General features: G+C 33.6%; 1 protein-coding gene across 3 annotated transcripts; it reads right to left on the bottom strand.

Annotated features, from left to right (window-relative positions):
- Positions 1-6,322: 6,322 nt before the first annotated feature.
- On the bottom strand, positions 6,323-20,847 carry LOC131938162 (mitogen-activated protein kinase kinase kinase A). 3 transcript variants are annotated; one of them, XM_059296080.1, is made up of 8 exons: positions 20,724-20,847; positions 20,483-20,540; positions 19,719-19,855; positions 19,349-19,471; positions 18,678-18,807; positions 15,846-16,026; positions 13,426-13,655; positions 6,323-7,634 (listed from the first exon to the last, which is right to left on the bottom strand). In XM_059296080.1, exons 1-8 carry the CDS (start codon positions 20,766-20,768, stop codon positions 6,922-6,924), a joined length of 1,617 nt encoding a protein of 538 aa, XP_059152063.1. In that variant the 5' UTR covers positions 20,769-20,847; the 3' UTR covers positions 6,323-6,921. The 3 variants fall into 3 exon arrangements, with proteins under 3 accessions (XP_059152063.1, XP_059152062.1, XP_059152064.1); XM_059296079.1 differs by having other exon boundaries at positions 20,728-20,834; XM_059296081.1 differs by lacking the exon at positions 19,349-19,471 and having other exon boundaries at positions 20,728-20,834.
- Between the last annotated feature and the right edge of the window lie 1,653 nt (positions 20,848-22,500).

The following is a 22,500-nucleotide window of genomic DNA, read 5'->3' as shown; positions in this document are numbered from 1 at the left end:
GGGCGGATCGATAAGTAACAGCTGTCGGTACACTTAACGGTGGCTTTGCGGTTAACCACTTAGCTCTTTCGATTAAACACTGGACCCCTACGGTGCTCGCTTCCGCAAACATGACATAAATCACTGATGCGTAACAAAATTTAATTAGGCAGGCTATTATGCTGATGGGCCTGTAGCTGCGAGCGAGAAAAAACCATAAATCTTCGGTCGGTAGCTGTCAAAAAAAAAAAGTAAAGCTTCGCGGATCGATAAGTAACAGGTGTTGCACGGTCGGTTAATGGCTGTTATACAAAGAATGTTCTAGTACATGCTAGCACACCCCTACCCTCAACCCCGACCATCCCTCTCCGTTTACTATTAAATATACATACAATCAAATAAACAAACCAACAAATTAAACAAATAAACAAATTTAAAAATAAAAATTAATAATTTTTAAAAAATTTAAAAAATTTAAAAAATTAAAAAAATTAAAATTACGTAACTCGTTAATAAAAATTACACAATATAAACAAAGTAATTAAATTAAACAACAAGTAAAAAACAATTAAAATTAATTAAAATTTAAAATCTAAAAAATTAAAATCAAATTTAAATTTAAAAAATCAAACTAATTACGTAACTAGTCAATAAAAATTACACAATATAAACAAAGTAATTAAATTAAACAACAAGTAAACAAACAAATTAAACAATCAAAGTAATTAAATTACATAACTAGTCAATAAAAATTCAAACTAATTATAAAATAAAATTAAAAATTAACAAAATAAAAATAATTAAAAAGTAAACAAATAATCAAATTACGTAATAAAAATTAATTAAAATTTAAAAATTAAATTCAAACTAATTAAAACGCATTAAAATTACGTAACTAGGACAATGATTACGTCACCAGGTCAATGATTACGTCACTAGGTCACTAATTACGTCACAAGGTCAATGATTACTGACCTACTTCCCCACCACCTCCGCCACCTTAGGGTGGGGGAGTATTTTACTATATCTCATTATATAAATATTTGATGATTGTCATATTAGAAGTCAAAATAATTGTGATTTTTTTAAAACGTATCAGCCAAAGAGTCAGGTTATAAGCATTCAATGAAAAGAGTAACGAAAAAAAGATCTAGATCTAAAAAGTGTTACAAAAGTTTGCTTTGATATTGAGCTATATAAGGAATTCTTTTAGATTTATATTTTCTTGATAAACATGAATAATTGTAAAAACACACAAAAAGAAACCAACCTTTTCAGCCATTGTTGTAACTGAATCGAGAATAGAAGTTAATGCACCCTACCAGCAGCTACTTTAACATTTAATGTGTGTGTACATTACACATCTAGTCTAAAATATGCAGTTGTTTTTAACGCTCTAACCTACATAACGCGAGTTGTGTTAAGGGATTTCCCGAAAGTTTTCAAAAAAATAAAAATAAGGTATAAGTGGGAAAAATGTAATCATAAAATAAAAACACACGAGAAAACAAATCAAATTGTGTACATTCTGTATCCGTTTCAGCGGGTTTAGAAGATGTTGTTTTGTTTTATTTGTGAGAGTTTAATAATTTAAATAGTTCCATGCAAACCTGACTTTATGCTGTTTTCAATTAATAATAGTTGCATGACTGTCTGTCTAGCAGCTGTCTACATAAAGTCGGTCGTGTTTGCCTGACAAACATTTATTTGCAACCTTAAAAGTAACAAGAGGATAGACGTTCGTTTATGGCAGGGGTCTCCAAACTTTTTAGTCCGAGGGCCGCATTAGCTATCAAATTTCAGTTCGAGGGCAAATTTCTTTCAAGCATGTCTTTGATTTTTCTGTGCAAAGTTCGTCATCATCACCAACAAACGATTTTTCCTTAGACAAAAACATCTCCGCGGGCCGGATGAGATGACTTCGCGGGCCGCATTCGGCCCGCGGGCCGTAGTTTGGAGACCCCTGGTTTATGGGATTACTGCAAAAACATAGCTAGGCGAGGGCGGGTGTGGTGACGCAACCTGGGCGCCTACATTAACGGGGCGCCAATTGAGGTTTAACTAAAAAAAAAAAACTCAAGTTCCATCACTTACATATACGCAGTCATTTTAGCTGTTTACAACTAAATACAATATATTAAGTAGCAGCGATTTGTAGAAAGCAAACACGACCTTCGCAGATTGGAATGCGGGAAGGGGGGGGGCGGTTTTTTGCGTAAACATGAATAACTATAATATAGTCTTACCCGTTGGGTGTGGGGTGGGGAGCGCAAATTTGATACTTCGCCCGGGACTTAGAAATAGGTGGATACACCCCTAGATACCTGAAATAGTAAAATTCAAAATAATTTATTTCTTGTACCTTAAGAGTGGTTTAGCAAACTACAAATAGATCAACTACAATAACTAAGTCATGCTGTTGGGTAGAAAAGTTCATAGACAGCGTACGATTTCTAGTGTGAAAGACAGGCACACGTTCATACTACTTCTAATGTTTATTTCTTTTCTTATATAGTCTAAGAGTGGGTGTCAATCTAGTTCATTAAATAATAATATAGGCATGGAATAAAATTGCTCATAATGGGGCCTGTTAGCTGTATAATGTAGTTGTTATTTTTTAATGTACTGCATCTGATCGATAGACTCGTTACACACTCAGTGTTTCTTCGCAGGTCATCTCCCCCCTCTCTCCCTCTCACCCCAGTCGCCAGTACAAATGTGAAAACAGAACATATGTCATTATATAGAAATTACACGATTGTACTACTGTTCCCACACCGACTATCAAAGAAATATTTCGGATATGTTTTCTTTATATTTAAAATACACGAGTGTTGATTGATGTGGGATGCGGCTCAGCGATAAGAGTATCCTGCAAAAGGAAAGGATATAAATTAATATTTGATTCTTCTGACGACGAGAAATATCTCTTTTCATTTGTCTTGAAGGAACTGACAAATTACAGAAAGTGGATCCTATTCCGGGCTGACCGAACCATAGCACCATTTCTAACAATGTATATTTACCAATATAAATTTTATTTAAGTGTAAAGATCGTTATTTTCTGTTCGATTCATCTGATGGAGGAAAACAATACATTTAATGATATACGTCATTAACAACGACGGAGTCTTTGAAAATGAAGTGAAAGCAGAAGTGTGAATTTGTCTTCATTCTAATTTTAGCGTTGTTTGTATTGATGTATTTTATAAATGTTCGTCGTTTTTTCTTATTAGAAATAAACTCATAAAAAATAGCATATGTGCTACATATATTTACAGATCCGTTACTTATAGGTTATATGTAAAAACAGCTCGAAATGAAAATGAAAAAAAAGCTTAAAACAATTAACTGCAGAAAGAGACATATAAACACAGAAATTGTTTAATAAAACTATAAGTATCGTATAGTTATGTTTAATACAAGATACACTCTATAAATAAAAATAAAAGAGCGCAATATATATAATACAAAGCAGTCGAACACCTTAGAAAATCTACAATTTAAACTAAAATGCAGGACATTGTCAAAATATATCTCAATATTACATTTTATTACTGCTAATAAATGTAGCAACAAATGGAAATACGTATAGGGCATTACATTTTATTCCGAAAGCAAGGAAAAAACATGTAGATATACATAATATATATATACATATCATATATATATGCGTCTGTATATATGTATGTATATATAGGTTTAGTGATTCTTTATTTCATAAGACATACGTTTTTTTTATATTCCAGGCTACTATGCGTATCTAGCACATCTACATAGTTATATATAATACGAGAAAAATGGCCCGTTGAGGAAGGATACAACGGGCGCTAGGTTGATAGTGCTGTCTATTTTCTCTAAACTAAAACCAAAACAAAATCAATTTAATTTAACCGGAAACGAAAAATGACATTGAAAACGGATTTTATCCAGAATCGGTACTTTAATTTATACAAAATATAGTCATAGGCATATCCCTAAACCATGCATCTAATCTCATTCATGACAAAAGTTGCATTTAGAGTTTTTTTCAGGCAACTCTACTTGGGAGGAGGTGGCTCCGCCTCCCCCCCCCCCCCCAAACACACACACACACACCCCAAAACATGTCTACCGTCCCATTTAATGAAATTTAATTATATACTTTTTCCAGTGTCCGCCCCCTCCCAGAAAATTCTACCTCCGCCCCCCACCCAAAAAAAAATTCAAGTACCCCCACCCCTCGCCGGGGAGGAAAAAGTCTGAAAGAAACGTTGGTCGCATTTGTAGATCATACAAACTAAAGGAAAAATCTGGGCGGGGCTTCGCCCCTACAGGAAGAGATGCATGAAAAAAATTGTGCACGCTAAACACTTTTTAGATTAGAAAAAGTTCCCCCCTCCGGGGAGGAAGAAGTCTGAAAGAAACACTGGTGTCGCACTTAGCCACTACCAGAAGAATTGATAAAAGAAACTCTGCACGCAAACCACTTTTTAGATTAGACACATGAATTAGGCTTTAATTTTATTATAGAGTATCGATGACGACATTTCTTTTGAGTTGGGGGGAGGGGTCGGCTTAGACGTTCTTACGCGGGGGATGGGCTACGCCCCTATCCGAAGAATTGTATGAAAGAAACTTTTCACGCAAACCACTTTTAAGATTAGACAAAATTGGCTTTTTAATTCAATGTTTACTCGAGAATCAATGACGTCATATTACTGTGTGCACTCTCCGGCTTGAGATTATTTTTTACTATATGCTAAATGTGACGTCACATTTCGTTTCCGTATTACTCTGAAAGTTTTTATTTTGCTTTTTTTTCTAGAGCGTTCTTGTCAGATACATAGACAGATAGATAGACAGACAGCGAAACTATTATATAGAATGTTCGGTTGGCGTGGCCTAGAGTTAGAGCTAACCCGATAGTCACGAGTTCGAATCCGGGTTGAAGTCAGTAGAACATCCCTGAGATGTTATGGTTACCTAACCCACGTTAGTAAAAATAAAGGAGGCTGGGTATTGTACTAATTAGACTATCTCTGCATGTGGCGACGTCACAGAAACATTTGAATTATACTTCAATTGCCCCATGTCAGTTTTGAAAGAGAACTTTACTACTTATATAACAAAAACATATCCTTAGTAAAACTGTTCATACACAACCGCATTCTAATTCTTGTTTCGTGTAACAAAACGCCAGCGTTACCAACGATTCTTAAATAATTTCGTTTTAGCGAATGTTATTTATAGTATACTATATAAAATGAACACCTGTGTATTCAGCTATTAGGGAAGAATGTATTTTATGACAATAGAATAAAACTTTTACTTAAAAATTAGTGTAAGAAATTTTAATTCAATACAAATATAATTAACACACATATAATTTAAGACTGATAAACTTTTGGAAATGCGTTTGTAATTGGTGTTGGTTTTTTTATATATTGTCGCAGTAAAATAAATGTAACTTTGTAAAACGAGGAATGGTTAATTGTTTTCTAATGATGAAAATGTTTACTTGACTTAAGTTTATTGAATTGTATAAAAACGGACGAACTTGTTATACCTATCATTCGTTTACTATTTGAATGTGGCTTAAGTCGTTTTAATTTGCCTAACATAGTACAAAAGTAGAAAACAAACTGAAAAATCTCTAAGCACATCCGAATAGCCCTTAAGGAGGAGGAGCCGGTTAAAAATCAAGCAAACTATTTATTATACTGGTAAGGAAACAATTATTTCTTCATAGCTTTTTTAAGGTACATCCCCACACGTGTTTCCATTAAACAATATTGGTGCGAACATATTGTTAACTATAACACGCTTTGGCGTCTTTTAGCTTGTTTCACTGCATGAATGTATGCATTCTTAAGTCTATTTTAACTTTGTTTGTGGAGTGCATTTATTTTAAAAATATATAATAGCTAATTTTCTGTGAAATGTAAGCACATTCTTCTTCTTCGTTCTTAATTATTAGTGTTGAAGGGGATCGAGATTTATCTGCCAATGGGTTTGAACTCGAGACTTTGTTCGAACTTATCAACCATGAGCTTTTTGCCGACTCGACCACGCCTCCAACACAGTTAAGCGTTACGTGTCAACTGGTTATGCGCCATTGAGGCCATTGACTACGATTTCAGCCTGCTTTTCTTTTTTGGATTTGCTTCCATAGCATTACTATAACACTGCTAAAAAGCAAAGGCAGTACACACGATTTATATCGTTTGACCATTTTTAACTGGTTAACACACCAACACTTAAGAGATTATCAAAATACAACTCAAAATTACTTTAGTTAATTGTGATAAGTGATACATGTATTCAGAACGCTTGACACGTGTATTGATTGGACATTAACAAGAAATATAAAATGTACATGGCTTCAAACAATTAATCCCTCTCTACAGTAAACATAAAATAATACAAATACAAATTTATAAACAAACGTTATGTATTAAACTATCATGATGATATATCACCCCATCTTAATGTTCATTAACCAAGCAGATTTGTAACTAAATTACGAGCAGTTAGAACCAGTCATTTTACTTCCTGCCGTAGTGCCTGATATCCCCTTGTATGACATAAGATCTGTTCGGTCAGTTAGCTGTCTATTGTATTTAGCCCTAGTTTTAACCGTCTGATTTTTCACGTTAGCAATCGCGTATTCAAATGCCAGACTAGATGTATATAACAATAACTGTTTACATATTTTTCTTATTTGAAAATAATTCCCTGAAATAGTTTATTGAAAGCCTTGATATTTTACTCGAATGCTCCATCATACTATCTTTCAATACTATTTTTATTTCTTTTAATTGCTTCTTTGTCATCTATACCATGGGTTAGTGCATACTTTTGGTCTATCAGTTCATCAGCTCTGGCTAATAGTTCACGGACAATTTTTAACTCATATTCTCCTTTAATGTATCCGTCAAGGTATGGAACTTCATTGAGCAATTAAAAAACATCACAACTAAGTATAGGTCTCCGTTTTTCTCGACTGTCCTTGTGTCTCATAAAATCCTCTAGAGTGTACGGATTTTGTTGTTGACTAAGTTGTCTAACGATATCAAAAACTTCAGCTCGGCATCTTTCACGTTGATTTTGATTTCCCTTGTTATACATTAAAACTATTCTTTTGTTAAATCGACACATGAAATCTTTTAGTGCTCCTTTTTGTTGCTCACACCATTCATTAAGTGTAAGTTTCTCGCAATTATGTTCTTTAAGTTTCCACTCATATTCCATATCGAAATCTTCTCCCCAAGTCATTAAACATATGCCGTACTTGTTTATAGCTTCTGGTCCATACAAATCTGTTAACATTTTGATTGTTTTTTTATCATCTGGAAATAATCTACAACACCATTTTAGAACAAACAAAAAAGCAGTAACTCCTCTCTTTACTCTGTTTAGAATATCTTTTGCGTTTTCTATAACTGACAAAATATGTTCATTCTGATATAGATCTATGTTAGTTGACACACAGCTTGGTGTGTCAAAAACCTCGAACTTCTCCTTGTCTATTTTAACTTTGCCACTGCACACACTTCTTGTCACTGTTTGCTGTTGAGGGGAGACATAAAAACATGTTCTTCCCAACAGAGTATTACCACTAGCACTTAAACCAGCGCCTGTTTTTCCAACCAACACGACTGTATAGTCTACATCTGAAAAAAAATACACAACGCATGTTTACCTGGTTACACGATTAGAACAAAAATTAATACTTTATCACACCTCGACATTATTAGGTGGAAAGTGATTGTATGGAGATAAGTCTTGCCGGTGTTCGCGTATTTGTGTTTCTACAAGTACGTATATAATTTTTCTCGTGCACTTGTATACAAGAACATAACAACATACATATGTGTACGGATATGTTTGTGTATCCGCTTTTAATTAAACCCATTTATCAGGCTGTTGTAGGATGAATGGTGAGCTGTTTGTCAAAACTTTAGGATATTTTATCAAATATTAGCCATGGGTACCCGTTTATATATCTTTTTATATTACACTTATTTGGATTTTTTAAAAAATCCGACACATTGAAAATAACATAGGCTACTAATGCATATAAGAAAAATTAAAACCGAATTACATACATTATTAGTTAAAATAACATCATATTAAATGCACACACGGATTAAGAGACTTAAATGATTCAATTTAAAACTCGGTTGTTCAATTGTAGTTATGTTGCTTTTTAAATTATTTTGTATTAGTTTAGGCCTAGAAAATTGTATACATAGCGTAGGCCTATGTCTTGATAAGTAGATGTATAGATCTACATAAAATTTGAATGAAATACTTCATTTCTTCATATTCTACAATTGGACGATAACGCCATTAGTGTAGTGTACTTTCCGTAGTTTAAACATGTGACATGTGACGTCTTTGTTTTTTTAGTACTTGTCTTTTCTGGTTGCCTTTATTTTTATTTTCCTTCATTAAATAAAATTTAGTATACACATTTAATACATCCAAAATAATTAAAACTAAACTCCGTATCTTTACATTCCCCATATATCGCTGAGATACTGATCTTCTAACCGCGGGAAATACGAAGAGAGAGAGAGAGAGCGAGAGAGAGAGAGAGCGAGAGAGAGAGAGAACAGTGTTTCTTCCAGACTTTTTTCCCCGGGGGGGGGGGGGGGGCACTTGAAATTTTCGGGAGGGGGGCGGTAGACCTTCTTCGGGGGGGGGGGGGGGGGGGCGGACACTGTTAAAAGTATATATTTTCTATATAAATTATATAAATTTCATTTCGTTCGGTGGGGCGGTAAAAAATGTTCGGGAGGCTTGCCCCCCCCCCCCTGAAGAGATGCCTGGAAGAAACTCTGAGAGAGAAGGGCGCACATGAGATTTTATGTATTAGTATGTCAGAGCACATTTTACGAAGTATATTGGAGCATGTACTGACAAACCAGTCATTTTAAAGACGAATTACCACGCTGCATGCTATTCATGGATGTCAAATCATCCAAATAAATAAATTACCAGCTATGTAATCCATGAAGTCGATGATCAGCCGGAGGCATGATGATATTAAATGACCAGGGGGGGGGGGGGCTCTTTTGTGGTATGACCGGAAAAAATCACAGAAATATAGTTGTAAAAAAATACAACTTACAATTTAAAAAGCTAAACAAATAAAGACAAGGTTAAAAAGTGTTGTAAGATAAATTTTTATTTTCTTGTTAAAGATTGTCACGTCTCGCGCGTTTATAAATGTGGGTGGTGTTTTTTAGTAACACGAGCTGACCCTATTTTTCAGTAATTTCTAATTTGTGAATTCGACACCACTGATGCTGTGATTGGAAATATTTTGCTGTAAAACACTATCACTAGCTAGTGAAGGACGATTATCCTCACCCTCACTTTCCACTCACCCCCCTCACCGCCTCGTCAAAGCAGCCGTCTGTGACGACAGTTTACGGAAAAGAGCAAGCAGAGCATGTTGTTACCTCCATTTAATTTTAAATCGTTTAAAAACTAAATTATTGCCACTAATAGCCGTCGCTACTATTGTTCAGCTTACGTCTCGGTGGTGTCTTGCATGGTCACCACGTAGAGATTTATATATCTAGATATTTAAATTATTTGTAAATCTAGTATGCAGTATCGTTTTCAATAGTAATCCCAACTAAATATTCTCAATACATAAAGTGACTAGAAAGTATATAAACTATCATATAACTATGTCTTCTTCCCATTTTTCTTCTTCCTTTTTTAGTTGTTGTAAATTTAATTAAGTTAAATTAAAACACGATGAAATAAAGCTAAATAAGCTGAAGCACTTATTTAATTATATTAAGCATTTGATTGAATTAAACCTATAAAGTATGTCTAAATGTATGAACTTTTGTTATTAATATTACCCTACCAATTTTACCAAGAGGCGTCGCGAGGAATGGGAGGGGGGAGTTGCGGTGGGTGCGGACCGCACCGGGTGAAACCATTAAGATGGGTGACACTAAGGCAAAAATTTCCATATATATAATTATAGTTTTAAAGTCTTTGACATTAAAGGCAAAGTTGACAAATCCCAACAAGTTTGGGGGGGGGGGATGACACCATGACGTGTACCTGATAACAATATAGAAAACACTACAACAGTGGCTCCCAAACTTTTTCGAGTGGCAACCCCCTTTTATAAAAGTTAGTGACCTGCGACACCCCATAGAATTAAAGAAGCCGAAATTAGTAAGAAAATTAATAAGCACTAAAATAAAATTTTCTAGTAGACTTTCAATATGAAATACTCTTAATAGCTGTTTTAATACGATGAGTAAAATTGTTTGCTATTTACTGAACATTCGTGGTTACGTTTTTTTTTAACGCCAACGTATGTCATTATCAACAGTAAATTTATTTCAAATTTTGTTTTTAATCAGAGAATAGTGTTGAAAATCTATTCTCGAAAAGACAAGCAATTTCACGTTTGGGTATAAATGATGAATACTACACCAAAATTGTGTGTGCAGTTTTTCATCTTACGCGAAATCATTCTGCAAATCAAATTCTGGCAACATCAAGGGAAGAAAGGAATGAGTAATGCGTCAGCTCAGAGAAATATCGCCGCATTTCATTTTCAAAAGATTCAAGATGCCGAGAAATCGCTTCTTGAAATTTTTACATTTATCTAACAATTAGATTCATCTACCACACTGCAGATTTTTTTCAAATTTTCAATATTTCAAAGATTTATTTTCTTCGCCAATTTTGCAGCTTTGATAAAATTGCACCGAGATTATCATGGAAAGTGATAATATTCGTTCATTTTCCCTGTCCAACCACTCTTTGTCGTTAAAGTATATCAAAATATCTTGTTTCTCTAGCCCTTCCAAGAACAGTTTGATTTCAGATTTCAATTCGTTTGACGGCCACCGTACTGAAGTGTAAAAAAGCAGAACCTCGTGATCTATGTTAATGTCTTTGATCGGTTCTTTGAAGGCTCCAGATTTAATATAATGTACGACTTTTACTAGCAATTGAATCGGAAGCGTCTTGATGGCGATAGCATACTAGTGAATCATGCTGTGGTTAGGTAGCTAAATCTTTTCTGTTTTATTAAAGCCTAATTTTGAACTAAACATAGATGGCGCACCATCCGTACAAACCCCCACAGACGTTTTAACCCATTTTAGTCATCCAGTTTCAAAAAAACGTATTTATTTTCTTCATGCTGTTTTTACAAAATAGCAACTCTTCTTTACTATCATCTGAATGAATATAGACAAATACCAGCAACTGCGAACACGAACTCACGTCTGTTTATTTATAAAATCGAAAAAAAACAATGGTGAAAGTTTGATTTCATTGAAAATGTGTTATTTAACATCTACGGACATGTCTGCTATAAGCCGATGAATAGTATTATTAGGGGGAGATATTTGTTGCATCTTTACTGCACTGGAATCCCCAGGAATTAACTTCACCATCTTCAACATGCAGGGTTTGATGAGATTTTCTCCTATTGTGTTTGTTTTGTTTTTTTGCTTGGCATTTGATGTTTGCACTAATGCCATGTTTTCTTGGTGAAAACTTCCTGTTCGATCAAGTCTCTGACGTTTGCAACTAGCTTCATGGCGACGAGAGAACTCCATTTCTTTTTCGGTGTGTTCCGAATGACTCGTCTCAAATGACGTTTTAGTTATGAAGGTTTCATAAATATGTGACTGAGAACAACATTGTACAGTACGCATTGCTTCTTCTCTATTTAATTTCCAGTGATGTTAGTAAAGCTGAATTTCAGATATTCTTCTAAATATTTGTGTTTTGTTTCTCATTGCTAAAGTTTAGTACACCAGTTGGCGACCCCCTACAAAGCCCTTCGCGGCCCTGTCGCGACCCCCAGTTTGGGAACCCGTGCACTACAACATCCAGCTGTACTTATAACCGACTGTAGGTGAACATCGTTAGTGTTACCTGTGGACAGTTTAATGCTATCACCGGGTAGGGGGGGGGGGGGAGTGGACGTACACTTAAAATTTGCCTGAGGAAAAGGTTTTCTTAAGAATTGTAAAACTGACACGTCAAGCCAAGCCTGGGGTGCAGGGAGGTGACACCAAATGCAGTGGCGTAGCGAGGTCGGGTGTCACCCGGTGCGGCACTTAATGGTGTCACCCTCCCAGGGGCGTTGCGACCCTTCCCGGTGACTAACTTTCAAGTTTTCGATTTGCACCCCCCCCCCTCAAACTTTCGATTTGCACCCCCCCTCAAGTTTTTGAATTGCACCCCTCCCTCAAACTTTCGATTTGCACCCCCCTCAAGTTTTTCTCTATATATTTTGCTATTTTTTGCCTTGGTGTCACCCCCCTAAATGGTGTCACCCGGTGCGGTCCGCACCCCCGCCTCCCCCCCCCCCCCCCCATCGCTACGCCCCTGACCAAAAATATAGTTTACTAGAAATACAATATTTTTTCCACTCGAATTAATAACTCTAACTGATAGACTTAGGCCCCTAAATGCTTTTTCTAGGTGGATTTATATAATGTTTGCATACAATGACGACTATCAACAAAAAGATTGGTGGGGTGACACCAAATCAAAATTAATTTGGTTGACACCACAATGAAAATTTTCAAATCTACACATCATTCGCTTAAGCAAATTATTATACTACAGCTTACGTGTATGTGTGTGTGCATGTAAGTTTGTGTGTGTAAATGTGTTGAGGAAGGTGACTGACACCATTACACAATAATTGTATATTTGATTGTCCTTAGACCTTAGTAGTTGATTTGTTATCTATGATGTTTGATATGGGTTATTTTTCTATTCCTATTAAAGGTGTGTGATACGTGGCTAATAGTAAATCAATTGAGTTGAATAAATGTGAGAGACGAAAAAAACTGATGGAAACCATAAGCAAGAAAAAGCGATCATTTGTTTTTTGCCGGCAGGCATTACAGGGTGAGTTAGATGAAGTGTATGTGGTTGTTTATGACATAGAATAATTCAGGTTGAAGCATTTCCTTGAAAACAATAGAGAAATCATAAACGTCTCTGTAGGTTCGTCCTTTATTTACAGTGCCCGAGGATATATTGGCAACCTCGGAGTTATATGACTGTTAGTGGTAACTTTGAAAGTTAAATAGTTGCTGATTTTGTTCAAATAATAAAAATAAAGGAATATATTATTTAGAAAATTGGTCTTATGTGCGTTTGTATCAATAATTTTACGGCAGACACTTTTTTCTCTACTTTCCAAATTTATTCTGCATGTACTTCTTCTATGTTTATGTATCAATACCATATTATCTTTACAATTTGATAACATATAGGTTTTATTTCATATGAGTAGATTTTCTAACCAGGTTAATATCAACGATTCTAAACATTGAACAATAACACGTACAAGATTATAATTATTCTAGATAGATAAAATTAAAATTAAAATAAGTAATTAAATAACAATTTACAATATACACTTGGCCACGGGTATAGTACACTTACGATTTAAAAAAGAGTCACTGTCAAGCAAATTTCTTGCCGAAGGTCGATCTTGTGGAGTCGGTTGCAACGTTTTCTGTAAAAAGGCACTGAGGTTTGCTGACAGAACAATAGTTGTTCCTAACGTAGGTGCAATTCCTTTACCAATTAGCTCGATAAGTTGGAGCAGATTCGGGATATCTTTGTATGGAGAATGTCCTGTCATCATCTCGATTACCGTGCAGCCAACACTCCTTTAAAGAAAAACAAATACTTTCCTTCAATTATATTGAAAAACATAAAAAGTGCATATATTGAAGCTTAGGTCTGTTAAAACAAAAGTTCCCTTATCAAACCTGACGGTCCATAGGACAAGTGAAGTAGAGTTCACTTGTTTATGTGACCTCGGCATATGAAGAGATAGTGTGGTCAGCACTATGCCCAGCCACCTATAATTTTCCTTACATGAGTTAGGTACCCATCAGAGTTGGGTGGACTCAAGGACGCTATCTCTCTAAATCTTGTACCCATTTATAATAGTGCGATTTCAAAATTACATTCATTTTGACATAGTTATAAAATAAATGTACCAAATATTTGTTTTACACAATTCCGATCTAAAAAAAATTACTCTCAGTTGTGTATACTCAAGTTTACCTATATTTCCGGCAATTTTAACAGTTGTATGTATTCAATTAGATTATATTTAACTACGAGCAATTACTCATAACCAGGGGCGGAACTACAGTGCCGCCAGACCCCGCAATGCGGGGGGGGGGCACGCCATTTAGGGGCCCAGAGCCGACCATAATACATTTTTTTATAGTTTAAAATAGTTAAAAAAAGTAAATTTTCTTTCATTATTGACTTGATGGTTGTTTTGTAAAAAATTACCGTAGCTGCGGTTGGATTATCTTTGATCTATAGACACCACCTCACGCTCTTGTATCTTCTTTTTCCCTTCGTTTTTTAACAACTTTGAAAGCCGAGTCTTTATTCTACAATTAAACTTATCAAAGATAAGCAAATGTTCAAACCATGACTTATTTCCCTTTTTTAAAAAATAGTCAAATAGGGGTGATCATAAGCTCCTTTTAATAGATTTGTACTAAACAAATTAAAAAGAAATTACTTCTCTTAATTATTATTTTTTGTAAGTAATTACTAAAGATTGATATTATATAAAAAGGAAATGTATTGAAATGTATTAAATAAATAATATTTAAAACATTAATAATATAATTACAAAAAAAAAAACTTAAAAATAAACATAACACGAGACACCATTACTTATACAAAGCTTTCATGTTTTATATTATTTTGACCGAAAATTTCAACGAGGGCTTCTATTAAAAATTAATTAACACTGGTTTTTCACAAAACACGCTAATGCACTTACACCAGGGGTCGGCAACCTTTTGAACCGGAAGAGCCAAAAGTTACAATTTTCAAATTTTCCCTGGTTTTAAAGAGCCACTAACATTTTTTTATTTCAAATATTTTATTTTTTATTAAGATTATTAGTATTTGTGCAAGGAGCTGGAGAGCCGCATCTTGATATCAAAAGAGATGCATGCGGTTGCCGACCCCTGACTTACACACATGACATGATGTTGAAAAATCTTTTAATTGATTTTTTTTTTCAAATTTCGAACAGGACAGCAACGAGTATCCTATGTTCGTATTATGTTATTGTATATGAATATATATATATATATATATATATATATATATATATATATATATATATATATATATATATATATATATATATATATATATATATATATATATATACATATATAGGGGGGGGCCTAAAATTTTTTTTTGCGGGGTGGCCCTTTTTTTCTAGTTCCGCCACTGCTCATAACCGAAATAATAATTCCGCTATTTAAATTGCTAATTACATGTTGTGTGTGTTATGATTATTCAGTGTGTGTTTCTAAATTAGAAAATAGTTATTTTCAAAATTTTGATTGTGAATAAAAAATAAAAACACAAAAACAAAACAGACGTTTAATAAGATATATTTTTTTAAATACTAACTTTACTCTGTACTATTATTTATATATTGTAAGCTGCATATGTATGTGAATCTCCGCATTATGTTTATTTAATATACGCATATATCCTTACCAATTAATACAATATATGTATGGTTATTAGTTATTATATTTATATTTTATAGGTAATCAGAAAACAAACTTTCAGAAAATAACCATACAATTATTGTGTTTATTTTTTATCTCTGTAGGTTTCATTGCACTTTAGTCTTAACGTTATGTTTGTGCAGAATCTATACAATGTTATTTATCTTTATCTGAAAAGATCAGTTAGCCATACTGTAATACGTGTAATTTATTTGTCGTCCATTCCAAATTTTTCCTATTTAAATGTTAAATATTTACAATAATGTTTGCAACAAAATAAACATCGAAAATGACCATATATCTGCTCTTTCATTGTATTTAGGCTTGCCATCTCCTGTATTCATGACCTCTGGTGCCATCCATTTTGCAGTGCCGACACCGGATGTTGATGTACTGGAAACATCTCGTAGATTTTTTGAAATGCCGAAGTCCGTAAGTCTGACATGACGTTCATCTTCCAATAAAACGTTGTCCCCTGTAATACACAAATTGATCATTTAGTGATCACATCTTAATTATCACTTAATAGTATTAAACCAGATAACACTACTGTCAAAAGCTTTACTGCCCGGGGCCTTTTATAAAGCCTAAATGTCCCGCAGGAGCTTATGCATTTTCCAAAACAAATTTTCAACGGCTTGTGCCTGTGGACTTGAGTCACTTCTATTTAATAATTTCACACCAGTGTCGCAGTTCCACAGACACACAGAAGCCGCGGCTTTGAGTGTTTGACTAGATGGGGCCTAACAATATGTTGCCTAGAAATCAGGAGTGGCTATTTTGTTGCATTTCGCATCTCACTGTCTAAATCGTGCTTTTTTATGCGATCTGTGAAACTAAGAAACGATTTGGGAATCATTAATAGCCACAAAAAAATCCGAGGCAAAGCTGGGGGACAAGGGCGGACGCCCCAGGAGCAATCCTAGGGGGCGCCAAAATATGAGAAAAAAACTTAAAAGGTCAATTTATGCTGCAATTTTTAATTATAAAAAGTCAAACTTAGGAATTTAACAGCTACAAGTCTTTACAAAGTGATTTAAGTGTTTTCTACCTTGATTGTGTAACTGTAAAAAATACCCTTAAGAAACGGCGACCGCCAAAACCGCTTTCAATTTTTTTTCTCGATGGGTGGGGAAGTGGCGCTTTTTTGCTAACTAAATCGGAAAGATTTACACTGGAGTGAGTAGATAATTTATCACTTGTAAAATAAACCAGTTGTATTAAAGTGCATTGTACGAGTGTGTTGTTGAGTATTTGCGAGAAGACAGACACATCTGTTAAATCCAAGACTTCGCAAACGTTGTGTCCATTGGGTTCCAGCTTGTTTCATTAATTAATCAAGGAAATACCCATGTCGCATTGATGATAATTTAATTTGCATCCAGTAAAGTTATATAGAACGAAAATCATTCACGGTAATTATGAAATCGTTTCCTAACACACACATGTATATATATATATATATATATATATATATATATATATATATATATATATATATATATATATATATATATATATATATATATATATATATATATATATATATATATATATATATGTATGTATATTAGGGGCGCCAAAGTTCGTGAGCAGTCGCTACGTCTCTGTCAAGTGCGCAGCCACTGTTTTAATTTAACCAAAGCAGTAATAATTAAGTAAACGACGAAATGAACACATAATACTACAGTAACTCGGCTTAAGCGATTGAGCGCACACAGACGGACTGAGCGGCACTGAGCCAGTCACACAAACTTTGAGTAACTATTAATGCACTGGAACAAATGTCATCCTGCCAAGATAAATAACTCCTTTAACAGCTGTTCATTTCTTAGGAGTTTTAAGTTTCTATGTTTACAATTAAAGTTTTTATCATTAGCATACTCCAAAATAATACTGTTACCTATCTGCTACTCTAAACTTTACGGAAGAGTCAAATAACTTACTATTTGTTATGTGGAAGTATGATGAACTCATACTGCTATGTGAATTTTTATTAAAGTATTAGCACCTTGTGGTATCAGTTTGCTCATTCAACATTTTTAAGATACCAAATGTATATTTGGATACGATATATATATATATATATATATATATATATATATATATATATATATATATATATATATATATATATATATATATATATATATATATACATATAAAATTGTTAATTTTGGAAATTAAATATCTGCTCACCTTTTTAGATTAGAAATAAAATACTAGGCCTATTGTGAAATTTTAAAATGTCATATTTCCTGTTTTTTTGTGGTTATTTCTCTTTTTCCGTGCTGTCCAACTTCCCATTAACCAGTTCTACTTTTGACGACACATATCTCACTTCTCACTAGTATGATGGCTTTATTATTATGTCATATAAGCCTTTCTATCCAGCGTGTAAGCTTTTATGTAAAACCATGAACTGCTGTATATTTTAGTGATATATTATCCTCTAAAACCGATTACATTGTTCACTACTGCCTTATACACTTATCACTCTCCGAAATAGAACTAAATAAAGATTGTGCGTAAGAATATACATGTACAAAAATACATAAATTATATCGATTGTTTAAAAATATTTTGTCTCTATGTGGGATTTTTTGTCAGAGATTATTTATCACGAGATTTTGCTTCACAGAATCATCTTAACATGCCATGGAATGTATATATTATAATACTTTAACTTAAGACAGAAAGAAAAAAAAGTGTAAATAAATATTTTATGCTTACATTTGCACGTCTTAGAATTATAAGGTTTGGCAAATTATAGATCCGACTTTCGGGGTCCGGTCATTTCACCCTTGTATGCACTTATTTGATATTTTAAATACGCTTTTGATTCAAAATGTGTTTTTCTAGTAAAGTTCAGCAAGCACTTGGTACAGTGAAATTAACTATCTTTTGTAAGAAAACAGTAGGTGACAATAAACATCGGGAGCTCTTGACTACTGTAGGATCGGCTGACTGTCCTCCCCCTCCCCACTTTCATTTGCCACTGATGATCAGTTATTCCTATTTTAAGAAATAATACCCTTGACTTATTTGTTAGTGTTAGCAGTCGCGTTAATAAACTGTGTAGTCCTACATAGTATCGTAATATTACAATTTTAACAAAAAACCTACCTTTTACATCTCGATGAATAATTTTATTTCCATGTAAAAACTCCAGCCCCTTTAAAATCTGCTTTGTAAAGTGTCTTGTCTCTTCTTCACTTAGGCCGTTTTTCTTTTGCGAATATGCTCGTAACGACCCCTTAAGAAAGGATCGTGTACAATGCGTTTAATTTGTAGGCCTACTAATTAAAATAATTATGTAGCATATTTTAAAACGACATTCTAAAAGTCTCTCTAACCTAATAAATGAAATGCCTTTTATTATAAAGTCATGTTAATAAAATATCCACACAACGTTTAACTGTTATTTAATTGATATAAATGCGATTATTTCTTAATCCACACAAGAATTATACATTATTTACCTCAAGTATTTTTTTTTTACAGAATAACGCCCAGAAGAAAACTAATATGTTTATTCTGCTATCTGAAAGATTTATACGCATTTGTTTACCATCTATTGGATTCTACAACTAAATGAAATCACAGCACAGAACCATGAAGTATGAACTGGAACCACGTTCAGGGATTTTTCTAACAAGACTGGATTTATAACGTTTATCTTTTGTAAAGTAGATTTGGATTATTTGTATTAGTGCATTTCGTAAATATGTATTAAACCTAAAGGCTTGACTATAGCAAACTGAAACACTACTAAACAGCAATTATTGATGTTTTACATGTTTCATGTATACCATAAATATTGACATGTAGTTGCTACGTTCACTTACGCCAATGAACGGGACGATTCTTTTGTGGGAACCAAGTTTTTTTAATATCTCTGTCTCATTTCTAAAGCTTTCCTAATATTCATTTGAATATAAGAATATAAACAAATGTCATTCAGTTTAATGCGCATGTCTCAAAGGTCATAGCTGTTTTGGTATAAATCACTGACTGCAGTTCTCGACAACAAAATTATGAATTCAATTTTAATTTTAAAATAAATATTAGATGCTTCAATAACAGCATTTCTATGTTATTGTTTTTTTTATAAAGTCTCCACTTTCCAAAGAATAAATATAATTAGGTCTACAGCTATTAACTCACCAATGATTTAACGTCGTTTTCTAAGACAAGTATTTCTTTGACAACATACTTTGGTTCACTGTTGTCTCTCAAAGATTTAACAATATAAACTGTTCCATAACCTCCACTTCCAATGGGCGTTTCACCTTTCTCCCAGTCTTACAAAACATCAAACAGAATTCAAAAACAAGATATGTAAAATAAAAAATTAATAATAAGTCTTTAACTCCGCGACAACTAAAATTAAGCTCTTCTCTTTATCTGCTTATCAATATTTTGTTTTATTTTATTTTTTTTAAAGTTTATTCAAAGATTGTAGCTAAATAATAAAAAAATTCCATATTATGAAATTATATTCTTGCGTCATGAAAAAAAGTTCTTAATGTCTGGGTTTTATGTAGATAAAGCCCATGTATTTTCTATCAAAACTGCTGATGTACCCAATGGAGAGGCGCTACCTTTAAAGATTTGCATGAGAGACCCAAAATAACCGAGCTTTGGAAAACATATCGACTAAAAGTTATACTCCTGATTAAATTCGGATTTGTAACGCCTAAAGGGGTTGCACTCTAAAGCTTATGAAACTCATCTGCCCGAGAGTTAGAACCTATGAATTTCGGGTTAGGAACAATGCTCACTGACGGTCAATAGAGCCTACGGTGCAGTCAGTATAAAGGCTGGTATACATTGTTTATTCTTTTCTATAATACAAACTAAATGGTTGATACAAAATAAATTACACCCAATATCAATAAAAATTTATAACAAAAACAAAATTAAAATACCTTTTCCAAGCACCCCAATACTATCCATTATCTGTTCATTACTGTTTTGAATTGACATCTATATCATTTAATAAATATATATTATGTTAAAAAAACATCGATAATAATAAAACATATTTAAAATAAATAAATAATCACGTGGCTTAATAACCGTTATAATATCAGTTTATTTATACATTTAAGATTATATTCTGCCTTATGAAATAAATGCTGGTAATTGCTAAAACAAAATTAGATATACCAACCTTTTCAGCCATTTGCACAACTGAATCAACACAGCAAGCATCTTCGTGATACATGGCAGCGTAATGCAAAAGATTTAGCCGTCAAACACTTCTATTGCAATCTTTTTTTCTCTGTAAAACGAATTTGACAAACATTCAATAGTTAACATTCAACGTTAAATGAGTTACTTTTGAAGAAGAAATTCAACATTGGTGAGTTATAATATCTATATACTATGTAGTTTAATGGTTATCATTAAATGTTGCAGATAGGTACATGGAGCTATGACCACATGTGCTTTTGACTATAGGTGCTTTGTAATCGACGCTGCTTTGACTACAAAATAAATGTTTTGTTCACAGTGGATCATTGATCACAGGTGGTTTGACTTTACATGTAAATTATTAACTTAACAAATGATAAAAGATCCCTTAATACATTTTAAGGTGCGATTTGGTATAATAACTTGATTATTCATCATGTATAAATATAAGTCGTCCTGTTGAGAACGATACATTATGCTTCTCGAAACGGTACACCGTGACGTTAAAATATACACTCAAAAAGATGTTCTGCTATGTTTACGTGCAAAAACACTAATGTAGTTTAGTTAACCATAAACTTTGTATTTATTTGACTATATTATTTGCTTGCCTGTCAGCCCCCCCCCCCCCCTGGAACATAGGCACCTCTGTCCTTGGTTTGTCTCTCCAACTGTCTTTCCACCTCGTTTCCTTTTGTCCAGTGGATTCCAGGTGAGGGCCTGTCTTGTAATGCTGGATACAGGTTTTCTGAGTGTGTAGCCAATCCATTTCAAATTCTTTAGAGGATCTTTTCTTCAGTCGGCAGTTGTTTTGTCCATTCCCGTTTTTGATGGTTTTGGTCCAGCAAATTCGAAAGAACTTTTTAGAGCATGAGTTTATAAATTACTGTATTTTCTTCCTATTTATGTCTCAGCTCGATAGACTATAACATGTTTTACAATGTGTTGATATTACAAGGGTTAAATTTCCAGAACTCTAAACATTTTGTAGTTGGTTGAAGAATACTTTTGCGTCGCCCGTCATTATTTTTATGTCTGCTTCTGTCCCGCCCTGCTCATCAACAATACGGGAAAGGTAGGCGAATCTTTCCACTTCTTCTAGGGCTTCTTCTGTCAATGTAATAGGGTTACTGCTTGTTGCATTAACTTTGATAACTTTACTTTTCCCTATGTGTATGTTCAGGCCCAGGCATGTAGAAAAATTAGCAACACTGTTGGTTTTATCCTGCATTTGCTGTTGTGTGTGAGAAAGAAGGGCCAGGTCGTCAGCAAAGTCCAGGTCATCCAGCTGGCTCCACAGTGTCCACTGTATACTGTTTTTCTCTTTTGACATCTTTATAATCCAGTCTATGGCCATCAGGAACAGGAATGGTGAAATTAGGCAACCCTGCCTTACTCCTGTCCAAATCTGTTGGCCTTGCACTAGTCTACATTTGCGATCTTCATATGAGGACATGAGGATATAATAATGTTGGCATATTTTCTGTGGCACCCCATAGTGCCTCAATTACGTTTCTTAATAAATCTGCTAGGCCTAGCACTAGCCTTTACGTGGGCTAAAAATCTCTTATTATATATATATATATATATATATATATATATATATATATATATATATATATATATATATATATATATATATATATATATATACATATATATATATATATATATATATATATATATATATATATATATATATATATATATATATATATATATATAGAGAGAGAGAGAGAGAGAGAGAGAG

This window comes from Physella acuta, unplaced genomic scaffold (assembly GCF_028476545.2).
Source record: "Physella acuta isolate Inbredline_101_S28 unplaced genomic scaffold, ASM2847654v3 ptg000235l, whole genome shotgun sequence".
In the NCBI taxonomy this organism is placed as follows: domain Eukaryota; kingdom Metazoa; phylum Mollusca; class Gastropoda; family Physidae; genus Physella; species Physella acuta.
The sequence above is the reverse complement of the archived record's forward strand: the minus strand, read 5'-3'. Positions and strand labels throughout refer to the sequence as shown.